The sequence below is a fragment of the Hipposideros armiger genome, unplaced genomic scaffold (genome assembly GCF_001890085.2).
Source record: "Hipposideros armiger isolate ML-2016 unplaced genomic scaffold, ASM189008v1 scaffold_17, whole genome shotgun sequence".
Lineage (NCBI taxonomy): Eukaryota > Metazoa > Chordata > Mammalia > Chiroptera > Hipposideridae > Hipposideros > Hipposideros armiger.
In genome coordinates, this window is record NW_017731367.1 from 8098449 (window position 1) to 8121749 (window position 23301).

Genomic DNA, 23301 nt, shown 5'->3' on the forward strand with positions numbered 1-23301 from the left:
AAGAAGGAAAAGAGTTATCAATGGGACATCCTGCGTGTAGGGTTCAGGCCTGGGACATGGGGCTCCTGACACTCCTTTTGCCCAGCTGCCACTCTGTCAGTGTCAGCCATCCGCCTGGAGGCCATGTTCCCGCGCTGGGGGCATGACCATGCACCGTGGACTTGGGAAACATGTGGGAACCTAGACATGGATAAAACCAGTTCTGCTGGTGATACTTTTATTCAGTTTTATAATTTCTTTCACATAAAAGAGTATCCTCATAGTTAGACTGTACATCACAAAAGTACTTCTTTAAAGGATGAAAAGGGGTCAGTGAGGTGCTAGTGTTATCTGTGGTATTCCCTCTATTTAATATTAGCTTCCACGTGTCATGTCTGCACATTCCCTCGTCAATATTGAGAACAAATTAAAAAGCTGAGCATCTGGTGAATGCAGAGCAAACACCCTACTCCATGGGAAGAGACTGCGGAGCAGAAGGAAGGGGACACTCGTCTCCAGTCTTCGATATAGTCTGTTGTATTTGAAGGGGGTAAAGTCACCGCGGGTGGTTGACCGCGGAGAAGCGAAGCCCCCTTCGCTGGTTTCTTTAATCCCGCTTTCCTGATCACTTTGGTACATGTTTGGCTCTTTCAGAAGCGGAGTTGTTTTCAGTGCTGTAATCATATTGTCTTTTATCACAGGGGCCAGACGCCTGCTGAGTCCGATTTCCAGGTGCTCGAAGTTGCCCGAAAGTTGGAAATGTACGGCATCAGGTTTCACAAGGCTTCCGACAGGGAGGGGGCCAAGATTAACCTGGCCGTTTCCCATATGGGTGTCCTCGTGTTCCAGGTAGGAAGGGCAGGGAGCAGCAGCGGTGGGGCGTTCTTCCATACACTGCTAAATTTTTGTTTTGATGAATAAGGTCTTGGACTGGGAGCTTTGCATGTCACCTGATCTGACCTCTGACCCAGCAGAGAAATTGTGTCCTTGTCCTCCTCACTGTCAGGGACGCACTGCCCCTCAGGGCACCCAGCCCACTGTTCCTTCTCGTGTTGAACCAGAGATCGCCCCTTAGAGCCAGAAGCCGAGACTGGCCCTTCCTGGAGCAGCCTCTATGCCATCTGCTGGACCTGCTGCACGGAGAGGCCTCCGCAGTGGGTCACAGTCGTCATTTCAGTGAATGAGATGGAACACACTAGAAAATACCTGAGGGTGCTGCCTATGGGAACACTCAGTGTGGTCTCAGGGAATTTTGTCTCAGCTGTGCTTGGACAGGTAGATATTACATAAATGGCCACTGAGTTCTAGTTGTAGTTACATGTGTACTGGGGTTGGTGTCGCCGGGTCTGATAGCTCCTGGAGCACAGGCCCTTTGCGTCTCCAGAGATGGTGGGCAGACGCCGCAACCCTCTTACCCAGGTAACTGTCCACCTCTGGCTGTGACCCCTCGGGAGCTCCCCAGTCACTGGCCTGTGTCAGTTGTTCACCTCTGGTTGAATGCTGCAGCGGCCTGAGGCCTGCTCGCCATGGACGCCCGGGAACCTGCACTGGCCCCTCTTCCATCTGCGGCTCCTTTTCACCTGTGGTCACCTGAATGGCTGGTCTTCAGGCTCCCTAATCAGTCACGCTTGTTTGTTTTTTCTTTACCTAGCCTTCAAATTTCTGTGTCCTGTCAGAAAAAAATTTAATTTTGAATTTAGAATGGTAATTGTACTAAATGCTGTACTAAACGTGATGAGAGAACAGTAAATTCCTTGGTAGAGGCAACTACCCACACGTGTCATCTTTCCTGCATTGCTCAAGATGCCAGTCGCACGTCCACCTGAGTCCAGCTATTGTCATTTTTCATAATTTATGGCCGGAGTGAGTTAGAGACTTCAAATTAGAGATGGCTGATTGAATTTTTTTTCTACTCCCTCAAGACCTCCAACAGAACAACAGTGAAAGAATTGTTTTTCTTTTCAAGTTTAAATCAGTAAGAACAAAGACTAGAAAAGGAAACCACAGAACATGAAGAATATCAGCAAACTTTTGGAAGTTGGGAAATGGGTAGATGAGTGGAAAAGGCTGAAATGCAGTGGCCTGCAGTGGGAATGTTGGGAGCAGTCCCCAGGAGTGGGGAGCGGCACCTCTGACAGTCAGGCAGGCTGAGGCTGGAGACGGAGATCTGCTTTCGTCTGTGTATCCTGTGAGGAGTGATCACACCCTGGATCTGAGCCAGAGCAGCCCCTCCCAGCCCTGGAAGAGGGCAGGAGTCTTCCTCTCCAGGGTGCAGCTCAGAAGGTGGAGGTGTCTCACCGAACCCCCACTGGGGTCTCAGGAGAAGGCTTGTAGTCTGAATGATGCGACAATCCCTGGGAATGCCAGCAGGCTGCCATCTGGAAGGCAGGAGGCGGTGCTCCGGAGAGTCTGACCAGCCTTCCAGGAACCCCACCAATGCCGGTGCTGGGCCCCACCCAGCCCACAGCTGCCAGCCAGCATTTTAGTCCCTCTCTGAAGGGCTTGCAGACTTAAGAAATGGTAAAAATTGGGATGATACGTAGACCCCATGTGCTCTTCACCCCGATTCAGCTGTTATGGGCATTTGACTCCCTTTCCTCTGCACACCTGAGCGTGCGGAGCACACGTGCACACACGCACACATATAACGTTTTTTCCTGAGGGTGTGAAAGTGTATTGCTTGTGAGGAGTGGGAACACTTCTCTATCAGACGTGTGAAACTCTTATCTTGTAACTTTTCATTCTAGCCTCACTTGTAATAATGAAATGTTAGTAATTAACTATGAAGAGGCCGGTGAAATAAACAATGGAGCGTCCATGTTAGGGACTAGGCGACTGTACAAAGAATGCGGAGGCTCTCTGTGTCCTCGTAGGAGACAGTCTTTGAGATGTATTGTTGCATGGAGAAAAGATTCAAAACTGTGTTCAGTTTTCTTGTGGGAAAAAGAAGGAAAATTACACACACTGTTGATTCCACTGTAAGTAAATGGGTGGCACTAGTCGCCTCGAGGAAGGTGATGGTAGCTGGCTGGCTTTGGGATGGGGTGAGAGGGAGACCTCACGGTGGACTCGTTTTGGTACCTGTAGAATTTGAACCTTAATGTATTAACTGTGTTACATGTTCCGAAAAGCCTCACAGACATAAGAGAAAACCTTGCATCTTGAAACAAGAGCAGAACACAAAGGAACATAGGAGAACAAGAGTGCAGGTAAAAATGTGAGAACAAAACGACAGTGTCGGCAGAGCAAGAATGTTTGAAAGATGAAGTTGAGGAAGTCTCCACACAGCAGAATAAAAGATGAAGGACGAAAGATGGGAGAGAAAAGTAAAAAAAATTACAGGAGCGATCCAGGGGATCCAATACCCAGGAATTCCAGAGGCAGGAACCAAAACACAACAGGGGAAGCTGTTAGACAGTACATGAGAAAAAAATTCAGAACTTAAGACACGAGCTTCCAAATTGAAAATGCCTTTGTGATTTTTTGTTTTGAGCAAAAGAGAAAGTGGAAAGGCAAGCAAGCAGCTGGAAGCAACTCTTTTGTTGCTATTTTGTGTTTGGGTTGTTTTATTTGTTTGCTTTTTTTGAGAACATCATTGAAAATCCTCCAATATTTTACTTTGAGTAGAAATTAGAGTAATTTAGAGTTTGGGTCTTATTGGGGAGCTAGGATGCTCAGTTTCTCAGTTAGACCCCGACATGTGTATCTTGACTTTGAGGACATCTCTTAAATCAGGAATCTTTTAAATTGAGATATAACTCACATACCATAAAATTCACCATTTTAAAGTATCCATTTAGTTCTTTTTAGTATATTCACATAATTGTGCAACCATCACCACTGTCTAACTCCAGAACCTTTTCATCACCCCCCCTCCCCACACACAGCCATCGGCAGCTCCTGACAACCTCTTCTGCTTTCTGTCTTTCTGGATCTCCTCTAGACATTTCACATGGGACCGTACAGTCTGGCTCTGTCCTTATTTTCGGAGTCGGTCCATGTTGTACCATGTCTCGGTGCCTCATTCCTTTTATGGCTGAGATTTGCTTTTTTTAGTCCCTCCAAAGGGAAGACATTCTTTACCTGCTGTCCCCGTCTCGAGTTTGCACCAGGGAGTCAAGAGCAGAAGAGAAAATGCCAGAAAAGGTCTTCAGTACTTTTAAAGTTTTCATGTTGAAACAATTTCGAGCTTACAGAAAAGTTACAAGTACAGCACAAAGAGCTCCTTCAGCAGAGACCCTCCCCACCCCCATCCAGATGTTACCAGTTGCCCCATCTTGTTTATTTCAAAAGATCTGATCTGGCCTCAAACAGTGTGTCCAGTCATTAGGTCTCCCTCGTCTCTTCACCCGGGAACTAACTTCCTCCTCTTTTTGATTCTCATGACCTGCAAGGTTTGGAAGGTTACAGGCCAGTCATTTTCTAGAACTGACCATAACATAACATGGGCTTATCTGGTAGTTGCTGACGATCAGACCCTGGCTGAGCTCCTCGGGCAGGAACATCACAGAAGTGATGACGTGGCCCCTGGTGTCCGTCTGTCCTGGTGGTATCGACCTGGAGCTTCTCTACTGCAAAGCTTCTTTTTATCCTTTGCAGCTAATAAACATTTTGTAGGGAGAGACTTTGGAACTATATGAATATCGGCACCTCCGTCCCACCGTCTCCTAGTTGGATTAATATGGTGGCTGCCTAAAGACGACTTTGTAAATTCCATTCTTTGTGCTCCTAGAAGGGTTTTCTCCCCATTTGTTTAGTTTCTTTATATCACTGTGGACCCATGGATTTATATTATAATCATATGATAATTCACATTGTACTACAGATTGTAATCTGATCCTTGATAATCTGTTGTCATTATTTAGTTTGATCTTCAGATGGTCCCACATTTGGCCATTGGGAGCCCCTTCCAGCTGACTCCTGTGTTCTTATGACATGTTCCCATCAGTTTTGGAGCACTTGTTCACTTCCTTCACACAACGGAAGATTCCAGGTCCTTTTTGTACTTTGCCTGCTTTACCCTGGAAGACCAAGAGCCCTGGTCTTGTCAGTGGAGAGCAGGAGTTAGAAACCCAGAGCCATGTGCTAGGTGAGCCCATGGCTACTTAGAGTGTCAGGAGCTCACATCATGCGTTCCAGGCAGCACCCAGACCCCTGCTAGCTGTCCTGCTTTCCTCTCAGGAACTTGGCTGGCCTCTCCCCTTGCCCCTTCCTGACCACCCTGCGTGCAGCGGTGGGCTTCAAATATTTAATACTAGCATTGATTAAAAATAATTTGTAATAAAGCCTTAGCAAAGAAATCAAGTTCTCTTTCGAAGACAGATTAGTATATAGAAGTGAAATTTTAATTCAGTCATTCCAAATATAATTGTAAAATACCACATGGGGTGCTGTGCTGTCTGGCAAGGATGTAATTTAAACATTCTCTAGTTGGTGAGAAATTGTGTGTGCCTGTGTCTAGGTTACAAATGTCTTCCTAAGTGTCCTTTTCTTGAATTTCAGAGCACCACCAAAATTAATACCTTCAACTGGTCCAGGGTCCGCAAACTCAGCTTCAAGAGGAAAAGATTTCTAATCAAACTCCACCCAGAGGTCCATGTAAGTATTATTTTGAGCACTTGTTAAACTATAAGAGAATTTGTTCTGCTGGGATATTGAGTGATGGAATTACTTGACAATCATTACCGCATAACGCACACAGGAATTTAAGGGCAAGTTCGAGTTAGGACCTACCGGGCCCAGCGGGCCTCCCCGTGAGGGTGCTGCAGCTGGGGGTTCAGATTTGGCAAGTCTGGGGTGGCCCTGGAACGTGCCTGTCTGACAGTCCCCCAGGGGCTGTTGAGACTACTGGCTTCTTGCAGCCTCTTTGTTCTCCAGGGAAGGAAGCTGCACTAAGTGTCAGCTGTGAGCCAAAGCCCTAGCAAGCCAGGGGAGAGCTTCTGTCCAGGGAGAACAGAGGGGCGCTCCCCATATTCCCATGTGGCTTAGATTTAGAAATCGATCCTCTAATAGCTCTAATTGAAGGAGTCTTGATTTTTCAGAAAATAAATATTTCTTTCTTTTGGGATTTTCAGTCAGTAAAATAATACTTGCATATGAATTTACTGAAATGGGTAAAAATGGAAAAAGGTAAATGTCTATACAATCTGATATTTGGGGAAAACCCATTACTTCAAACTATTCAGAGATGTTCAAATTGTCCCATTTCCAATGTACAAAGGAAGTTAGGAAATAAAGTATAATGATTAGCTGAGCCATGGGGGGGGGGGTGGAAGCTAAGAGACCGCATTAGCTCCCACTGAGTGGAGGGAGATAAGAGCCCGGGAACAATCTAGAAGAAAGGCTTGACCTGAGCTTCTAAAGACACTGATTAGCAAGGGCCTTTGTCGAAGGCCTGAAAGGATGGTTTCGTTGTTTGTTATTCAAATGTCTCTCCTGGGAATGAAAGGAAAGTGCAAGAAATGCCAGAACATACAAAATGCCAGTAAAAAGCTGCTTTTTCTCTGTAAGTAAAAAAAACTGTTTCCGACAGCTACTCTGTAAAAATAGGGAAAGAGGAGAATCGCTGCTCAGTACACCAAAGCAGCTGTTAATTGGATAGCCTAACATTTCAAAATTCAGACCTATGTCTGTAGCTGCCTTTGCAAAATTATATTTTATTCCCCTAAGCACTTAGATTTTTAAGACTAATTACAGGAGTCAGAGTATGATAGTCTTTCTGGAAAATAATTGGCTAATGCGTATCACGAGGTTAAAACTCTGCCTCATGCCTGAGCTCAGTATAACATTTCTGGTACTTTGTGCTAAGGAATAACCCTGAGAGGTGATGTAGTAGTTTCCCTCATGGTGATGTTTGTGAGCCCGAAAAACTGCATGTCCTGAACGTCCAAGACACCTCAAAGCCCCACAGGAAAGCGGTTCCATAGAGACAGACAAGTGTGTGTGCCGGCGTGGAAGGGCGCCGGAGTCAGCCAGGTGTCAGCAGGTGTGTGACTGCGCACGAGTGCAGCTTTCTGGTCGTCTCACAATGAATGTGTACATAGTGCTTTTCTTCTCTTAAACATAAATGGAACCAGAAGTCTGTATATGTACAGTTTTCCTGAAAAACATCTTCCTAATTTTTAACGTTGGAATAGTCTGTTGTCTGACCTGCTTCCTAGATTTTATTCTTGAATTAGTTACTTGAACCTTTGTATTTTGTTTCTAGGGACCTTACCAGGACACACTGGAATTCTTGTTGGGTAGTAGAGATGAATGTAAGAACTTCTGGAAGATTTGTGTGGAGTATCACACCTTTTTTAGACTTTTTGATCAACCTAAGCCAAAAGCTAAAGCCGTCTTCTTCAGCAGGGGCTCCTCCTTCCGATACAGGTGGGGCCACGCCACACGGCTCCGGTGCCTTGTGGAGCTGACAACAGAAATGTGCCTAGTCTTCAAAAAGGGTCGCCAGACGTTTCAGAGAATTACATACAGAAGGCAGCTATTGGAAAACTGGAGAAAGCATATCAGATAAAATAGTGGGGAAAACAGGCTGAGTAAAAACTTGGTTTGGAAAAGCAGTTATACTTATTACAGAGCATAACTTTAAAATGTGTACGTAAACCTATGAGAGAGGCAGGGCTCAACTGACTGTCCTTTGCCTTTGTGAAAAATTAATGCTGTGAATTACAGTTCTTTTCTTTAAAATCTGAACCTGTATTCACAGTGGAAGAACTCAGAAACAACTGGTAGATTGTGTCAAAGTCGGCGGGATGAAAAGAATCCCATATGAAAGGTAAGCTGTTTGTGATTTAAAGTGTGTGCCTTTAGAATTAATATTTTAAGTATTTTTCACCTTTATTTGAATAAAAATTTCAAATACATAGACATGTATTTTGACACTTGAGTTCTGTTTCTTTTTTTAAGATAATGGATTTGTAATATGTTTATAAACAGATATTACTTTCAGTTTCTTTTCTGTGTAGCTTAGCTTACATAGAATGTTTTACATAGTATGGTAAACTTCAAATCTGAAAATTCACATTGTTTCTTTGCACGTGGAATTTTTCCTTCAGTGTCGGGGGATGGCTTTACCTTTTCTGGGACATCTGTGTTTTATTTGAACCATTGTTTTCTGTAATCCTGTTCATTTCTAGTTATATGCCTCATGGCATGTTACCAGTCTTAAATCACGTTTTTATGTGAGATCTGCTCACAGGCACAGCACGTGCTGCTTTAAAAACAGGAATCAGGAGAGGAGGGCTTGGTGGCTCACAGCTTGTTCTCTGTTTGCAGAAGACACAGCAAGACTCGGATGTCCGTCCGGACTCTGACTGCAGACTTGCCAAAGCAGGTTAGTCCTTCTGGTTGAAATAGACACACTATCGGTCACATGCATTTTTGCAGAAAATAATCTGGCAGTGTTGTAACAAGAGTCCTAAAGTTCGTTGTGTCTTTTGCACAGCAGTTCCAGTCCTGGGAGTCCTAAGTAAGGGGAAAGCTCTGTGCAGAGACGTGTGTCTGTAACTGGTCGTCGCGGATGCCCCGCGCAACCACATCTGTGCTGGGTGACTCACCAGCGTAGTGTGGCATGTGTCTATTTCATGGACTACTCAAGAGCCATTAAGAGCCTTGTTTTAGAAGAATAGTGCAACCAGGGACACATGCAAACTATGTTTCTAAGTGAAGCGAGCAGGTTGCGAAGTGGCCTGTGTAAAGTGATTCTCAGTGTCTCTGTAAAGAGACGAATAGATATATGGAGAAAACAGGCTGGAGCAGTAAACCTCACGATGACCAAGTGATAGGGTTCCAGTCACTATTTTTCTGGTCACTGTCAGCAATTTTTATTTTTCTCTTTGTGCTTTTCATTTATGTTAGTTTCCTGCAGTGGACATATACTGCTTTTTCTTGTCAGGAAAACAACTGAGTGAATATTACTTTCATAAGAGCTTGACACAGTGTTAAATGCCACTTAGGGAAATGATTTACCTAATTAAGCTGGATTCCTTAAATGGCCTTTTTTTGCTACTTAAGGCTGAAAACCAGGAAACAATTTATATCTCTAGGTGTTTGGGCATGATTACAACTGTGTTAAAACAGAATACAACACAGACACACACAAACACTTCACAGAAAATCATTTGGCCACAGTGTCCCAAAATGTGATAACAGCAGTTCTGTGCCACTATGAGGGGACACCAGTGACCATCCTGTGTTTCAGATCTACATCACTGTAATCGCTTCCTATTTCCATAGTAACTTTTCACATGCAAGCATGTTTTCAGGTAGAACCTTACTCTTTTTGTGGAATAACATAACTGTTTCCTCATGCAGCTATATAGTTTCATATTTATAATTTTTTATTTCTCTACAAGGTTAGTTTTTGTTGACAATTTGTCGTTTATTCCATTAAAGTTTTTCCAGAAGCTACACTTGTACCTCATATATTAAACCTCATGTGTCCCAAACTTTGTTTTTTCCTTGAGTCTTAGATAAAAATATTTTTTAACTCTTCTAGGTATGTTTCCTGTTTAGGAATTCCTTGTTACGTCAATTGAAATTAAAATAATTTATTTTTGTCTCTTTAACAAAGTTCAAATTTATGAATAGTCTAAAATAGTACAAATAGTCTAAAAATTATATTTAAATTTTTAGTTCTCTGATATTAAAAGCCACATGGTTAAGTGGTTAAGAAAAAGTGATAGTATGACATTTGAAAGCACTAATCTTACGGGCTGTGAGCTGCTGTGTTGTTCCTGAGAGGTTAGTCACTTGGCCTCTACTGTTACATCCGCTTGTGTTGTGCTGTTCCCTGCACACAACGTTGCTGTCTGGTTATGTTTTGGTCTAACCACCCTTTTGATGTTGTGTGTGTACCTGGGGTATCAGGCTTTCTGGAAGCATGACTGTGCCTCAGTGACCATGACATACCAGTGGAGAGGGCTCACGGCGAGTCCTTGCATGTGGGACCATGGGTGAGGACATGGTGCAGGGCGCCCGAGGGGCAGCGAGTAACAAACGCAGGGGCTACTTGGCGTCTCTGGCCACCGTCCCTTCAGTACTGGGGCCACTCTAGCGCCTCCGAGACGCCTTGGGCCCCCATGCCATCGGCACTGGCCAGCAGCATCGCTGCATCCCTGGCAGTGACCCTGTGACAAATGAGTGCCAGGGGCCGCAGAACCCTGCGTGTCTCCCTGTCAGCACTTTGCTTTAGGATCTGTGAGCTGAAGGGATGGCTCACTTCTCTCGAGCTGTCTTTTACCCCTTGGGGAAACTATGGCTGACACGAGGTGCCCGGGAGACATGACTACACGTGCCTGGTTTGGAGTGATGGCTAGTTTCCGTGCTGCACACATTTGCTTCCATAAGAGAAACAACTGGAATTACAAGGGATTATAGGCTGATGGTCCGAGTTCTTTTGGGATCCTGTCGGCATTACAGATCTTCAGTTCTAAAGGGAGTCTGATCAGCTGCCTTCTTTATAGAAGTTGTAATTGTGATACAAATGTGTGGCTGTACTACTTAGGGCCCACTTTACTTTCTGATGGTAATGTGTGAAATTATGTTCCCGTTTTTCTTTTCTTGATTTTGATCCCCAGAGCATCTCATTCACCGAGGGCATGAGGACTTTTTCGTCCCCATCTTCAGCAAACACCTCCTTCTACTCGGTCCCCGCCTCCCCTCTGGCCCCTCCTGGCCTGCCTGATTTCAAGGACAGCAGCGGCTCCATAGCAGGGCCCCAGGCTCCCCATGTCAAGAGGCCGGCCGCAGAGAGGAACAGCGGAGCCCTGGAAGCCCCCGACTCGACACCGACCCAGCTCCCCGGGCACCCTGCGCTCCAGTCTTGTCAAGGTGTTGGGTTTTGTCCTGGTGTGAGGAGTGGCAGCCCCAGCAGTCCCGTGGGGCACGCTGGCACCGCCTTAGGCCTAGGTGCAGTGGGGGCTGGCAGGGAACACAGAGCCGCTGGTCGAAGCGACCGTGGGGAGGGCAACTTGACGGTGGGCTCATCCCACTCCAAGGGGGAGCAGCTGTGTGGCCGGCCAGGCAGTGGGGGGACCCCTGTTTTCACATTGACAAACGCCCAGCTGCAGGTGTCGGAGGAGTTCATAGATGACGACCCGGCAGACATCTCTTTCTTTGCCGGGGGCTCCGAGGCCTTCTCTTTCCCATACCGCAGTTTGGCCCTGCAGGCCCCTTCGTGTGGCCGCCCGGGCTCTGCCCCGTCCAGCCCTGACAGGTACTCCCCCGAGGCAGCGCCCGTGCGCGGGGAGCACGGCTTTGAATTTGAGGAGGAGCGTGGCTTTGGCGGCGATGTGCACCCCTCAGATACGTCGGAACTGTTTGAGGTGAAGGCACAGGCCAGCCTCATGCACAGCCTGCTCAGCCCGTCCGAGAGCAGCTCCCTCAGGAACAACCGGTCCGAGAGCAGCTCTCTCAGCAACCTCCCGCTGCCCGGTTTGTCTGTACGCACGCCCAGCTCCGCCGAGCAGTCCGAGGCCAGCTCCATGGCCAACTTCCCCGCCCGCTCGCTGCGCTCCGAGGCCAGCTCAGCCTTCCAGTTCTCTGACCTCGTGGACCAGTTAGAGCACCTCAGCTACCCACCCACGGCAGCCGAGGACTCCAGCGGCTCAGACACCTACTCCTGGGGCTCCGAGGCCGAGGGCCCCCTAGACATGAGCCTTTTGTTCAGCGGCCCGTTTGCACAGACAAGCGGGGAGAGAGTCGTTTTCAGTTTGCAGAGTAACATACAGGATCTGAGTCAGGGGAGCGGATAGGTGGAAAGCCGTGTTTTCAAAGGATCCCTGCCAGCTCCTTTACAGGATGGGTCCACCTGCTCGGTGCAGTGAGAGCTCAGATTGTCAGCTTCAGGCGTCAGAGCGACTGCCCACTACTAGGGAGCTTTTCTCTTCCTAATTCTCTGATTCAGTTTTCTGTTTTGAATGTCACAGGATTAAAACTGTCATTCGGAACAATGTTTCAAATGGTGCATCCAGTTTAAATAGATGAGTATCTCCGGCTGTCTTCCTGGGAGCTGAGGGGTTGGTCTTTGCAGCTTCATTGTGTGGCATGTGCTTCGATCCAACTGGAAGCCGCCGCCGTCCACTCTGTGTGCCACACAGACTTCATCCATGTTGGTGTTTAATAGAATGTGTGTAGTCTGCCTGTTGATGCTGCTTTTTAAGATGAGGTGTGCGGCCACCATGGATGGGGGAGGGGAGGTTTGTTTGATTGTCAGGCCGCCACACACAGTCTCGAATGAGCCAGCTCCCGGGACAGTGGCGCAGGCTGCTGCCTCCCGTGTGTGGTCTTCAGCTGCACGCACTGTGGCCCCTGAGACTGCCCGGGGTGTCAGTGCCAAAGGTATCATCCCATTAATGACTTTAGACCCAGAAATAGTGTTGTGTTTCAATAGCAGGCTTGGTGGGACATTGGTTTAAAACACAACTGAACTGTTAGCTACTTGGGGTATAATTCCTGTCGGGTTGCAGGAAAAGCAGAGCCAGACACTGCGGTCAGCCTGAGAGTCGCAATGTGAGCTCGCCCAGAGAGCCGTCTCCTTTGGGCTCCCGGAGAAGGTTGTTCACTAGCGAGACTAAGCACTGGGACCCCCAGATGGTGAGGGCTCACCCTTTCCTTCGGGATGTTTCCTATAGGCCAGGGGCCGTGGGACACACGGTCACTAGCCAAGGCCGTGGCACAGGCCACATGAGCAGCCAGCTGAGGTGGCCACGCAGGCACCCGCGGTGGTGCGGCCTACCCCACTGCAGGAGGGACTGGTGCTCACAGGGCCTGCATGTGACTGTCCACCTGCAGACATGAGGGGCACCGCTGGGGGCCAGCCCAGGCCTCAGCACACCAGCCCTGGACAGACACTTGCATTCGTCACGGCCATGCCTTGGGCTTCGTCTTTGGGGTTCTGTCATTTATACCTCTGGTCTTACCTAGTAGAGCAATGCCATGTTTGAAGCTTAACTTTCTTCCCAAATGTCCCAGGGTGACGTTAAGCCTCCCACCTTCGCTCCTGGGTGGTGCCCTAACTGCCTGGATGGCTGTGCTGTGTGTGCTCAGCTCACCGAGTGCTCGGGGCCTCTCAGAGCTGCCCTAGGCCTCTTGTGAGGGTCAGTCAGTACCAGCCTGGGTTTTGCCTAAATGTGTTGAGGAAGCTCCCATTTTTGTAGCTGCCTTAAGCTGACACACAGTCTCACCATGTCCTGGGAGTGTGTGCAGCTGTCATTTGTCCCGCCCGTGTCCCTCAGACCCACCTCCTCTGCACGATGAAGGCTCTTGTAGGGTTTAGCTGATGACGTGACTGTTGGTAAACGTGATGTTATTAGAGTAGCATGTTCGGGACATTTTGGTTTTCCCTTTGTGTCACTCAAAAAGCAAACCTTGGATGTGTGTGATGAGAAGTCACTGTATTACGTGTAGAATGCTTCTCCTGGACCTCAGTGGTCACATGATGTCTTCCTCTCTCCTTCCTCTGTTGTGCCTAATGGTGCTCTGGATGAACCAAGTGGTCTTTTTTTGGCTTTTTTGTTGTTTTTTTTTTAAGGGAACCCACCTCGTGTCTGGGCAGCAGGTCAGATGTGGTGGCTTTGAGCAGCTCTGCTGCCAGGCTGGGGTGATGCTCCCTGGTGCAGCCAGGGCTGCCAGTCGGTGGGGGCGCATCCATCACACTCTTGTCCCAGAGATCTGAAGAAATTCTGTTCAGACATCTTCCCAGGCCTCCCTGTAAAAGGGTTTCGTTTCGTTTCTTCAGTGAAACTTTATTTTCAGGAGATGATTTTTTTAGCTTTTTGTTTAGAAGGGTTTCCAAATATACAAAAGCGGGAAAGCAGAAAGGAGTAGAATTAACGAACCCCTGTCCCCCTCCCCACGCAGCGTCTCCAATGCTTGACCACACGGGTGCCCTCCACCCATTGCTTCTCTGTGCTTTGTTGCTGTAGGATTTTTTTCTTAATTAAAGTTTATTGGGGTGACAGTGGTCAACAAAACTACATAGGTTTCAAGTGTACATTTCTATACTACATCACCTATATGTTGCATTATGTGTTCACCACCCAGAGTCAGTTCTCCTTCCATCACCATATACTTGACCCCCTTTACCCTCATCTACCACCCCCTCCCCCCTTACCCTCTGGTGACCACTAAACTGTTGTCTGTGTCTGTGAGTTTTTGTTTATTTGCTTGTTTTGTTCCCTTGTTGCTTTCAGTTTTATATCCCACATGTCAGTGAAGTCATATAGTTCTCGGCTTTTTCTGTCTGCCTTATTTCACTGTAGGATTTTCAAGTGGGTCCCTGACATGCTGATGCCCTTCCTCAGAATTTCCGCATGTTCTACAACATAAGGACACCTCCCATAACCCCACGCAGACAGTATCGCACGGAATCAGTAACCCCTCAGTGTCCCTAATAATGAGGACATACTTAGGTTTGCCCCGTTGTCTGAAGTGCCCATTACCATTTGCTTTGCTTAAGTCGGTATCCAGATACCATCCACTTGCTGCCTGTGGTGAGAGCTTCTTTTAGGGGACCCCCTTTCATGCTATGACTTGTAGAAGAAGCCAGTGGTCTTGCCTCGGGTCCCGCAGCCTGGCCGCCCCTCAGGCCCCTGCACCTCTGGAGGCTCGACCTGGAGCTGCGCTGACCACTCGCCCCTCACTCACAGCAGCCATGTTCCCACAGCCCGCTGTGGCTGGCGCCTCCGCGTGGGATAGCCCAGCTCTAGGGCGAGCCCAACACCCCAGACGCTGTGGACACTGTTGGTGAAGGTGTTATTTTCAGATTCAGGTTCAGCTTTTAGCACGATCTGAGGAAATTTTTAACAGCTCTCCTTTCCCAACGTGTTCATGATATTTTTAAGTTTACACTTTTTCCTTTATAAAGAAATCATGTATTTAAAAATCAGTTGTGGCTTTCTTTGGAGTTATTGCTCAGGGCTCCCCACTTACACTTTTGAGTGGGTTGTAAACCCCCCACCCACCCACCCAGAGGGAGTTTTTTAGAAAGCAGGGGAAAGTGAGCCCAGAGGACCACGTTGCCTCTTCACATCTGTAGTGACATCGTTCCACTTTATCTTGGTAGAAATGGTTTATAGTAAATGTTCAAATATCCGGAACAGTTCAGATCGAGGCCTCCAGGCCCGGGGCCAGCCTTCTGCCTTTCTTCTGTTTGCCGATGGCTACTGATGCTGAAAACCCCTGTGTTATGCAGCGACATCACCTGGGGCGGCAGGGGGCCTATGCCAGGTTACAGGACGGTTTGTTCAAACTTGAATGAAACATGAGACTTGTAACCACACTTCTTACATCGGCAGCCAGTTTGCTGAGAGTGTATAGTTGAAAAGTGCCTACAAAGTGTTGACAGTTTTCTCTCTTATTCTGTTGATCTCTTTAGCTAGACCCAGGGCCTTCTACAGATGGTGGCAGCTGACAGCAGTCCTGCAGCCATCCCCACCCTGCAGGGCCCCGGCACACAGTGCCTCTTGTCCCTCTTAAGTCCACCTCTAATGATACACTCTGATTTGGGGCCAATATTTATTTTTGTTAGTTATCAAGTCTATTTTTGTGTGTAAGCTTCCAAGTGCAGGTACTGTATGTAAGCCAGTATATGAATGTTAAGTCTAACAGCAGTACAGTTTCATGTCACAAAGACTGACACTAAAATAGGTAATGGTGTATGCTATGTAACTTTTTTAATCATTTGGCCTTTTTTATGTTACAAAGGAATTCTCTAAGTGTGGAATTCAATTAGGAGTCCCTTTTCCACTGAACACACATTTGAAAACAGTAATGATAGAAGGTGGGCAATAAAAATAGTACACCAAAAACAGTTCAATATGAAAAACCTAAACCTGTTGGTTATGTCATTCCCGTTGTTGTCATTTTGCAGAGCCGTTTGTAATTGCTTTGGTGTACAAGAATATTCCAATTCCAGTGCAGGCTGCTCCAGTGTCTGCTGCCCTGAACGAATAGCTATGAGCGTCACGCATGTGGTGGTTGGGAGCATCTGCACACGCGTCGCACATGAGCCCTGTCCCTGTGTGTTATGTGTGTGACAGTTGATGCCAATTCTATGTCTTCACAGAACGGTTATCCCCTCCTGTCATGGGACTTAAACAAAGAAAGCCGTTGCTGGAACAGTTAATCCCCAGACAAGAATGTTAACATTCACTCGGGCACTTACAGTTGAGGATTTTAGTGTCTTCTCAAGGCCATGGCGTCTTACTCGGCTGGGGCTTTACGTGGCTCTTGTCCTGAAGGTACAGTTTGTCACAGCTAGCTGCAGTGTGCTGTCCACTGTCGGCCCCTCTCGTCACACAGTAGCCATGCCTGCCATGTCCCCAGGTGCTATCTTTTATATGAAAGCATCTACATTCCCCTGGGAAATGAAGAGAAAAGGAACTGGCATTTCATTATGCATTTGAACTCGTTCGTTCTTTAGAGACATTATGTTGCCTGGTTTGTGGTACTTATAAAGCTTGTTTTCCATTGAAATTGCCATTTATAAATTTGCAGATATGTACTAATTCAGAATTTTTTAATTGTTTACTCAATAAAATAAGGAAATATTTACTATGAATTTTTAAATGGGCTTTTTAGCTTTCTTTCTCTCTACTTGCTCACAGTTTTCATTTACGTGATTAAAGATTATTTTGCATGTTCAATGAATCCTGAAACAGCTCCGTATTTTTCACATCCTCCCTGATGTCTCTCACTTCATAGGCTTCTGAGCAACAAACAGGCACCATGATGCTGTCCAATTGTCTATGTCGGATGTGGACCGTAGCGTCCCTTGAAGGCCGGCAGGGTGCGGGGCCGGAGCCTTGCTTTTCTCGGTGTTGGCTCTCTTCCAGTGCTTTCGGCCCAGGCCAGCGTGCACAGGTGGGGCCAGCATGCCTGCTCTGCGCCACACACCCTCCTGAGGCACTTGCTGCCAGAGCTGTTCACAGTGCTGGGATGAACCGCGTGCTCCCTGGGCTTGTCCTATGCACAGAACACATGCTGTTGGCTTCTTAATTCTGAGATGACAGCATCACTGCCCTTTATCCCCATCAGCCAGAACCACCAGTAAAATCCAGGACCCAGAGTACAGACGCTGCTAAGATTCTGGACGAGTCTTACTCCAGCTCTGAATCTGAGTTTCCCACTCTGCCAGCGCATGTTTTCTGCTGCCGCCAGAGAGCCGTCCGTGTGTCCCCAGCCCCACTCAGGTCATCGATCAGTGGTGGGTGCTGCTCCCCCACCCTGGGCAGCAGCCTCAGGGAGCCTGGTGAGAACAGCACAGACACCTGGGCGGTGGGTGCTGGTCTCCTCCCCAGGCTTCGAGGTGCCTGGCACCCGTGTGGCCGGGGGTGGGAGGCGCCTGTGCTCTGTCACACACTAGAGCAGGGCCGAGTGGCAGTGGCCTCCTAGAAAACCACCTGTCAGCCCCAACTCCCCAGAACCCTGAGTAGGCGGTCAGCTCCCTCCCACATCAGGCCGGCCCTGCTCCCTGGCCGAGGACACCACTGCCCAGTGATCGCACTCGGGGGTAAGGTGGTGACATAGTGAGTGGATCCTCGAGGAGGCACCTCAGTGATAAATCCAGATTTCAGGAGACTGCTCCAAAGCACTTCTTAGACCCATAGGTTGACCTGTTAGGAGGGTAAGAATTGGACGGCCTTCAGGTGGCGTTTCTTTCCTAACGAATGTCACCTACAGACTTTGTAGTTTGAGTAATTGGTTTGGGGGACCTTGCCATCATTGCTCCAGTAGTTCAGAGGATCCATAAGTCACAGCTTCTCAAAGTTTTAGACAAAATGTGTCATTTATTAGAACAAAGACAGGGTTCCCTAGACCACCCATGTGCATACACAGAGGAGACGACAATCTGGACAGATGGCCCAAAGTGTCACTGTGTCGTAGGGTAGGGCACCTGTTTTTATTAACAAAGGAAGAGTCTTGATTATTTAGAACAAAACAAAAGAAAAAACTCTGAAAAATGTTTCTTGAGAGCTCTGTATGTGTTGATGTCACCCTCTGAACTTCAGGTCAGAGCCACATGTGCCGCGTGGGCCCTGTGCGCCAGGTACCCACCCCAAGCTTCAGGGGTGTCGCCTTGTGTGGGCCTCAGAGCCTGTGGAAAGGCTGCCATCTGTCAGGTTGCCACCTGCTGTTCTGTGGATGGGGAAGAGGAGGAGGGAGGTGACCTGCTGGGAACCACAGTAAGACAAGAACTGGTGGTCGGGCCCCTCAGTACTAGCCATTTTTCTACCTCCTACTTTTGTTTTTGAGCCAGATTTTGTGTAGTGACTCATGACATTCTAGTCCAAAAATGGAGCCAGAAATAGTTCTCTGCCAACTCCTCAAAGTCACATTTATGTACCTGGATTCTTTGGACAGTTCAGCCTTTTTCTCTTTTTATGGGATTAATGAACCATGTTCAAGCTAAAGGAGTTTCCAGATCTGACACCTTCTGCTATCATGTTAACCTTCAAAATTAACCTTGAATCTTGCAAACTGCAGCTGATTCTTCTTCCACTGTTAGACAGAAATTTTCAAGACTGTTTATTGTAGAGATCTGAAGAAGAGAATTTAAAGGTGTAAAATAAAAGGAAGCTAACTTTTCCTCTAAATGTGATATTTGTCTTTCATTCCCTGGTTAGATGAGTAAAGTGCAGGTAAGCACCGAAGTATAATAGTGTGCTTTTTAAAATGACGTTTCAAAAATTATAAGATGAATTTTTAGGAATTTTTGGAAATAACGAATACCACATAGAAAATCAGCCGCCAGAGGTGCTCACTGCTGACAGTTTGCAATAAAAGGATTAAATTCTAAGTGTTTTTGGAAAACGATGGAACTGTGTAACTTGCAGCTTTGAGAACAGAGCCTGTCTGTGAACACGGGTGGGCAGTTTGATTCACTCCCTCAGAAATGCAGAGCTCAGTAGAACGTAACTACCATTTGTATCTGTCAATTTCAAATAGCTTAATTTTGGAAATTGAAGAATTTCTAAAAACTCCTTGTCTACAAATGAAGGAGTCGGTCATTCTTGATACTAGAATGGGATAGAAACGCACTCCTCTGTCCACGTGGATTCTGTAGTGGGGACTTGCAACTCACAACAATGGTGACCCTTTCTGGCTGTTTTTCAGTAGAAGACCTTGGACATGGGTCTGTTTTTACAGATATTTAAGATTAATTCTTTCCCCTGTCAGTTAAAGCTAAACATATTCTGTGATACCTAAAGCTTGATCTTTAGTGTTTTTAAAATCCTTAAGAGTCTTTCTTTCATCCATGTTTGCTAACGTGCATTGTCAACGTGGACAGGACTGTCTAAGGCAGGTGAGCGCTAAGCGTAGCGCCCTTCACATTGTCCCACGGCCGCGCTGGGACCACAGCACTTGGACCGCACACCTGTTTTCGGGGGTGGAGTGCGTGTGAGCGACTACTGTAGAAAGACTGGCCCACACAGGATAGAACATGGGGATGTGGGGTGCACACTCGAATGGGCCACTTGCTTGAAAAATACCTCCCCACAGATTTGTTGACTTTATCTTGTAGAATCTATGTTTACAGAATTGAAAGTAGGTGTGATTTATAGTGTTTTGTTATAACTAACAGATTAAATAAAAGCAAATGTTTAATGGCAGTTTGTGGTACTTTTTAATCTATTCACTAAATTGTGAGTTGACAATTTTTGTGAAACACTATCTATAGTGATAACATCAAATGATGACTTTTAATGTTCCCAGTGAGCAGTCTCTTCACTCTTTTACGTGTTCCTTACCAAGGGGCTGCTTACTGGGAGTTGCATTCTTAACCTGATGGCCCTATTATCGGCCCAGCAGATCAGAGAGCTGGTCATATGATGCTTCCTTCAGTGGTCACACCGTCACCTCAACTTTCACCCTCTGCTATTTAAAAATAAAGCCTAGTTTTGCAGCAACTTTCTGGTAAACTGTCCATGAGTAACTGCTATGGGACTGCCCATCTTCGAGGGAGGTGCTGAGTTGGGGGCTGGAAGATACAGGAGTAAAACAGTGGCCTTATACTGACTTTCATAACCAATGAGTGTAAAACATCCCAGCTCTCACACCTGGAACAATACATGTGTGAAGAATAAATTGATAAGTTATTAGTCGCCTCTAGACTTTTTTCTGAATTTTCAGTGTGTGAAGGTATCTCATTATGCAGTTTAGGTGAACCCTAAAAGTTCACCTCTAGGAATGTGCCTCTCCTCCATCCATGTCCAGGACTGGCGAGGCCTGGGGGAGGGCAATGTAGGAATTATATGTTATTTTAAGGTTGCTTAGCATATTTTAAATGTAATAAAAGCAAATTCTGATAAATTGGTCATTAATAATTTCATATCTTATTTCGTTCAGGTACTCTAATATGAATGAATGTTTCATGTTTTAAGCTGTTGGTTGTGAGGAATTCCAGAGGAAAACTCTGCCATCATAACATTGGTAGTTCAGCTCCGGAAGCTCCTGGGAGGGTCCCGAGCTCAAGATTTGTCAATGTGAAAATAAGGACCCCCTCCAGCCCTCAGGCCACGTTGGAGGGTTACCTGATCAGTTCAGTGCGGATGCCCGTCCAGGGAGCAGGAAACAGGCATGCCGGGTGTCCAAGAAACTCCTCTACACCATCCTGCCCACACGCTTACATGTTTTAGGCTAAATAAACCAAGTTTTGGTTTTATAAACCAGCCACTGTAGGCAACTGCATCCGGAACCTCTGGCATGGTGTTGGAGGCAAACTGAGTAGGCACCACGGGTTCGAATCAAGTTACTTCTATGACAGCATTTTGTGAGCTGGCTTAATCATAGTTAGAAATAATGGTAGTTTGGGTGTTAAAACACTGTACATTTGGAAACTTAAGGGAACTTTATATGTTTAATAGCTTTTAAACAGCTGTTAAATTTCTTCTAGAAAACTCTGCTTTAATGGTATCTTTAAACTACAGCATTTACTAGTTACTGATTTCCCATAGAAAAACATTAGAAATAAACCTTTGAGAATTATAAAAAAGAATGGATAAGAGAATTTCTTTATTACAAAATTTATGATGGAATATACCTCATCATTAGCCTCCTTAGAACTAGGCTAAAATTTTGGCTTCTGTCTAGTCAAAAGCAAACATTGTTTTAAGGAGGGAAACAAATCAGGTATTAATTACTTTTGTGGTGTAATTTATAAAACCAAAATAAAATCTTTATTAACGAAAAATCAAGGAAGTAGAAAACAGTATAATGAGTTATCATTTTATATGATCCAGTTTTTTTAATGAATGATTAAATGGCCTTAAAAGAGACATTTTTCCAGCTGTGTTAGCACCGTTTTGACACGTCTCTAGCACTCACACAGAGGGTGCCCCTCTCTGCTGGTCCCATTCCACAGGCTTATTTTCTCAGTGGCATCTTCTCTAGAACAAAGGGAAACCCCTAGAACCACAGAGTCCTGGGGGTCCAAACGCTTGTGGTTGGTGAAATCGGATTGATCAGCCATCAACCTGTTTGCATTTTCACTTTATGTCACATTGACAATTGCATGTGAGAGCAGCTTTATTTGCACACTTTCCAAAAAGTGCCTAGTGGCGGTGTCAGGCTACTGTCGGCTAACTCCTGGAAAGAAATGTGGTATCTGGCCCGCATCATGGCCCTTTCTCATTTCTCGCTCCATCCCCTGCCTCGTTCAATTCCAGGCTTTTCTATGGACAGTCCTCAGCCTTCTCCGTCCACCTGGAAGAGCCCACTGAGCCTGAGTCCTGCATTTCAGGTGACTCTGGGCCCAGCTGAGCAGGGCTGGTCCCCACTCCTGAGCCCTGTCCTCAGCGATGCTGGCGGAGCCAAGATGGACGATGAGGAGCCCAAGTACAAGGTGGGCACGGCCCCGAGCAGAGGGCTTGCTGCTGGGGGGCCCGTGTTTGCAAACTTCTTTCTGGGCTGGGAGGCCCGAGGGTGGGGAGGGGTCTGTGCCCACACTCCCCCTGACTCCTGGGAGGGTGGACTGGCCTGCTCAGTGAAATCTCATCCTGAGATCCTCCCATCACTTCTTGGGACTCATCAGGGACGTTTGTAAGAGTTCCTGGCACCCGTGGGTTCCAAGTGTTGGGCTGGATTCTGGGGATGTGGTGGGAACAGGAAGTCCCTGGGGGAGCTCTAGGCCAAGTGACTGGGAGGAGGTCTGGTGCTAATGGAGAGTTTGCTGGGGACCCATCTTGTCTGGGGGGTCAGGGGAGGCATTCGGGCTGATGGATGAGTGAGTCCCAAAGGAGTGTCCTGGAGGTGGGTGGGTCCAGACAGGAGTGTTGTTGCAAGAAGAGGGGGATGCTGGGCATGTGGGTTTAGGGTGGAAAGTGGAGACAGTCCCCCTGCGGGTCCCTGCTTATTGTCAGGGATGGGAGTGAGGCAGGCGCCAAGAGGTCAGGTAGAAAGTGCGGAGCTCGAGGCTCAGGCAACGGCCAGAGGCAGTGGCACCCGTGGCCTCAGGGCCCTCGCCTGTGCCTGGGTGACATTGTGGTCCAGGCAGTCAGGGCCAGGCGGTTTTGTGGGTGGACACAAGGAAGAACAAGGCGCAGGGAATGTTTGGGAAAGTGAGTGGTTCAATAAGCGAGCTGTGGGCTGTGTTGGCCCAGGGGGACAAAGCCAGGAACCTCCTGTTCTCAGGGAATGGAGGTCCCCAAGCGCCAGCCAGGCCAGGTCCCTGCCTCACAGGTGCCTGTCACATGGAGCAGCTGTCATCGTGAACACCTCAGCATTCCACTGTTTCATCCTGAATGGGCCAAAGTCAGCATGTTCTGTCCAGGGCTGCCCTTGCTGGACACATGAGGTTCCTCATCTGTGGGGTGCAGCCCTTCCGAGGTCTCCATCAGACACTCTTCCTTGTGCCAAGGCCCCCCTGGGCCCACTTCAGTGAGAGCAGCCCCTGAACTGGAAGGCATGCTGTTGTGTGAGGTGGCAGGCTATGGCCTGACTTCCAGACCAGTGTCCCCCTCCATGGTCAAGGCTTTGCAGCCAGCCCCCACCTCTCAGGCCTCTGTCTCCACCTCCATCCCATGGGCAGGGGGCAGGGACAAAGATGTGGGCCCCCGAATGTCAGCCCCCCTTTCTTAGCTTCAGACCTCACCCAGCTTGCTTCTCTCTGGCTGGCGTCTAAAGCACATCGCCTCCTGGGTACAAACCTGACTGCTGACCTTCCTCCCCAAAACTGTCACCTGCAGGGGGCAGCGGCTCTACCCCTTGGCTTGGGCCCCAAACCACAGTCATCCTGGCCTCCATCTCTCACACCTCCACCCACAGCGGCATTTGACCCCCAGAGTATGTCGGGGTTCCACCCCTCATCCTGCCACTCCCCTC

The 23301-nt window shown here is 47.5% G+C and overlaps 1 protein-coding gene across 7 annotated transcripts in view; it reads left to right on the top strand.

Annotated features, from left to right (window-relative positions):
• FARP2 (FERM, ARH/RhoGEF and pleckstrin domain protein 2) overlaps positions 1-23301 on the top strand; it is a 102000-nt gene that overhangs the window by 53292 nt on the left and 25407 nt on the right. For all 7 annotated transcript variants that reach the window (XR_002122460.1, XR_002122466.1, XM_019629647.1 and 4 more), the window contains exons 8-14: positions 681-828; positions 5482-5577; positions 7187-7350; positions 7685-7753; positions 8254-8311; positions 10557-10809; positions 21648-21823. Coding sequence is in view for 5 of the 7 variants with exons in the window: in XM_019629647.1 (XP_019485192.1) it covers positions 681-828; positions 5482-5577; positions 7187-7350; positions 7685-7753; positions 8254-8311; positions 10557-10809; positions 21648-21823 (964 nt within the window). In the remaining 2 variants the exon portion in view is untranslated. The remainder of the gene's footprint in view (positions 1-680; positions 829-5481; positions 5578-7186; positions 7351-7684; positions 7754-8253; positions 8312-10556; positions 10810-21647; positions 21824-23301) is intronic.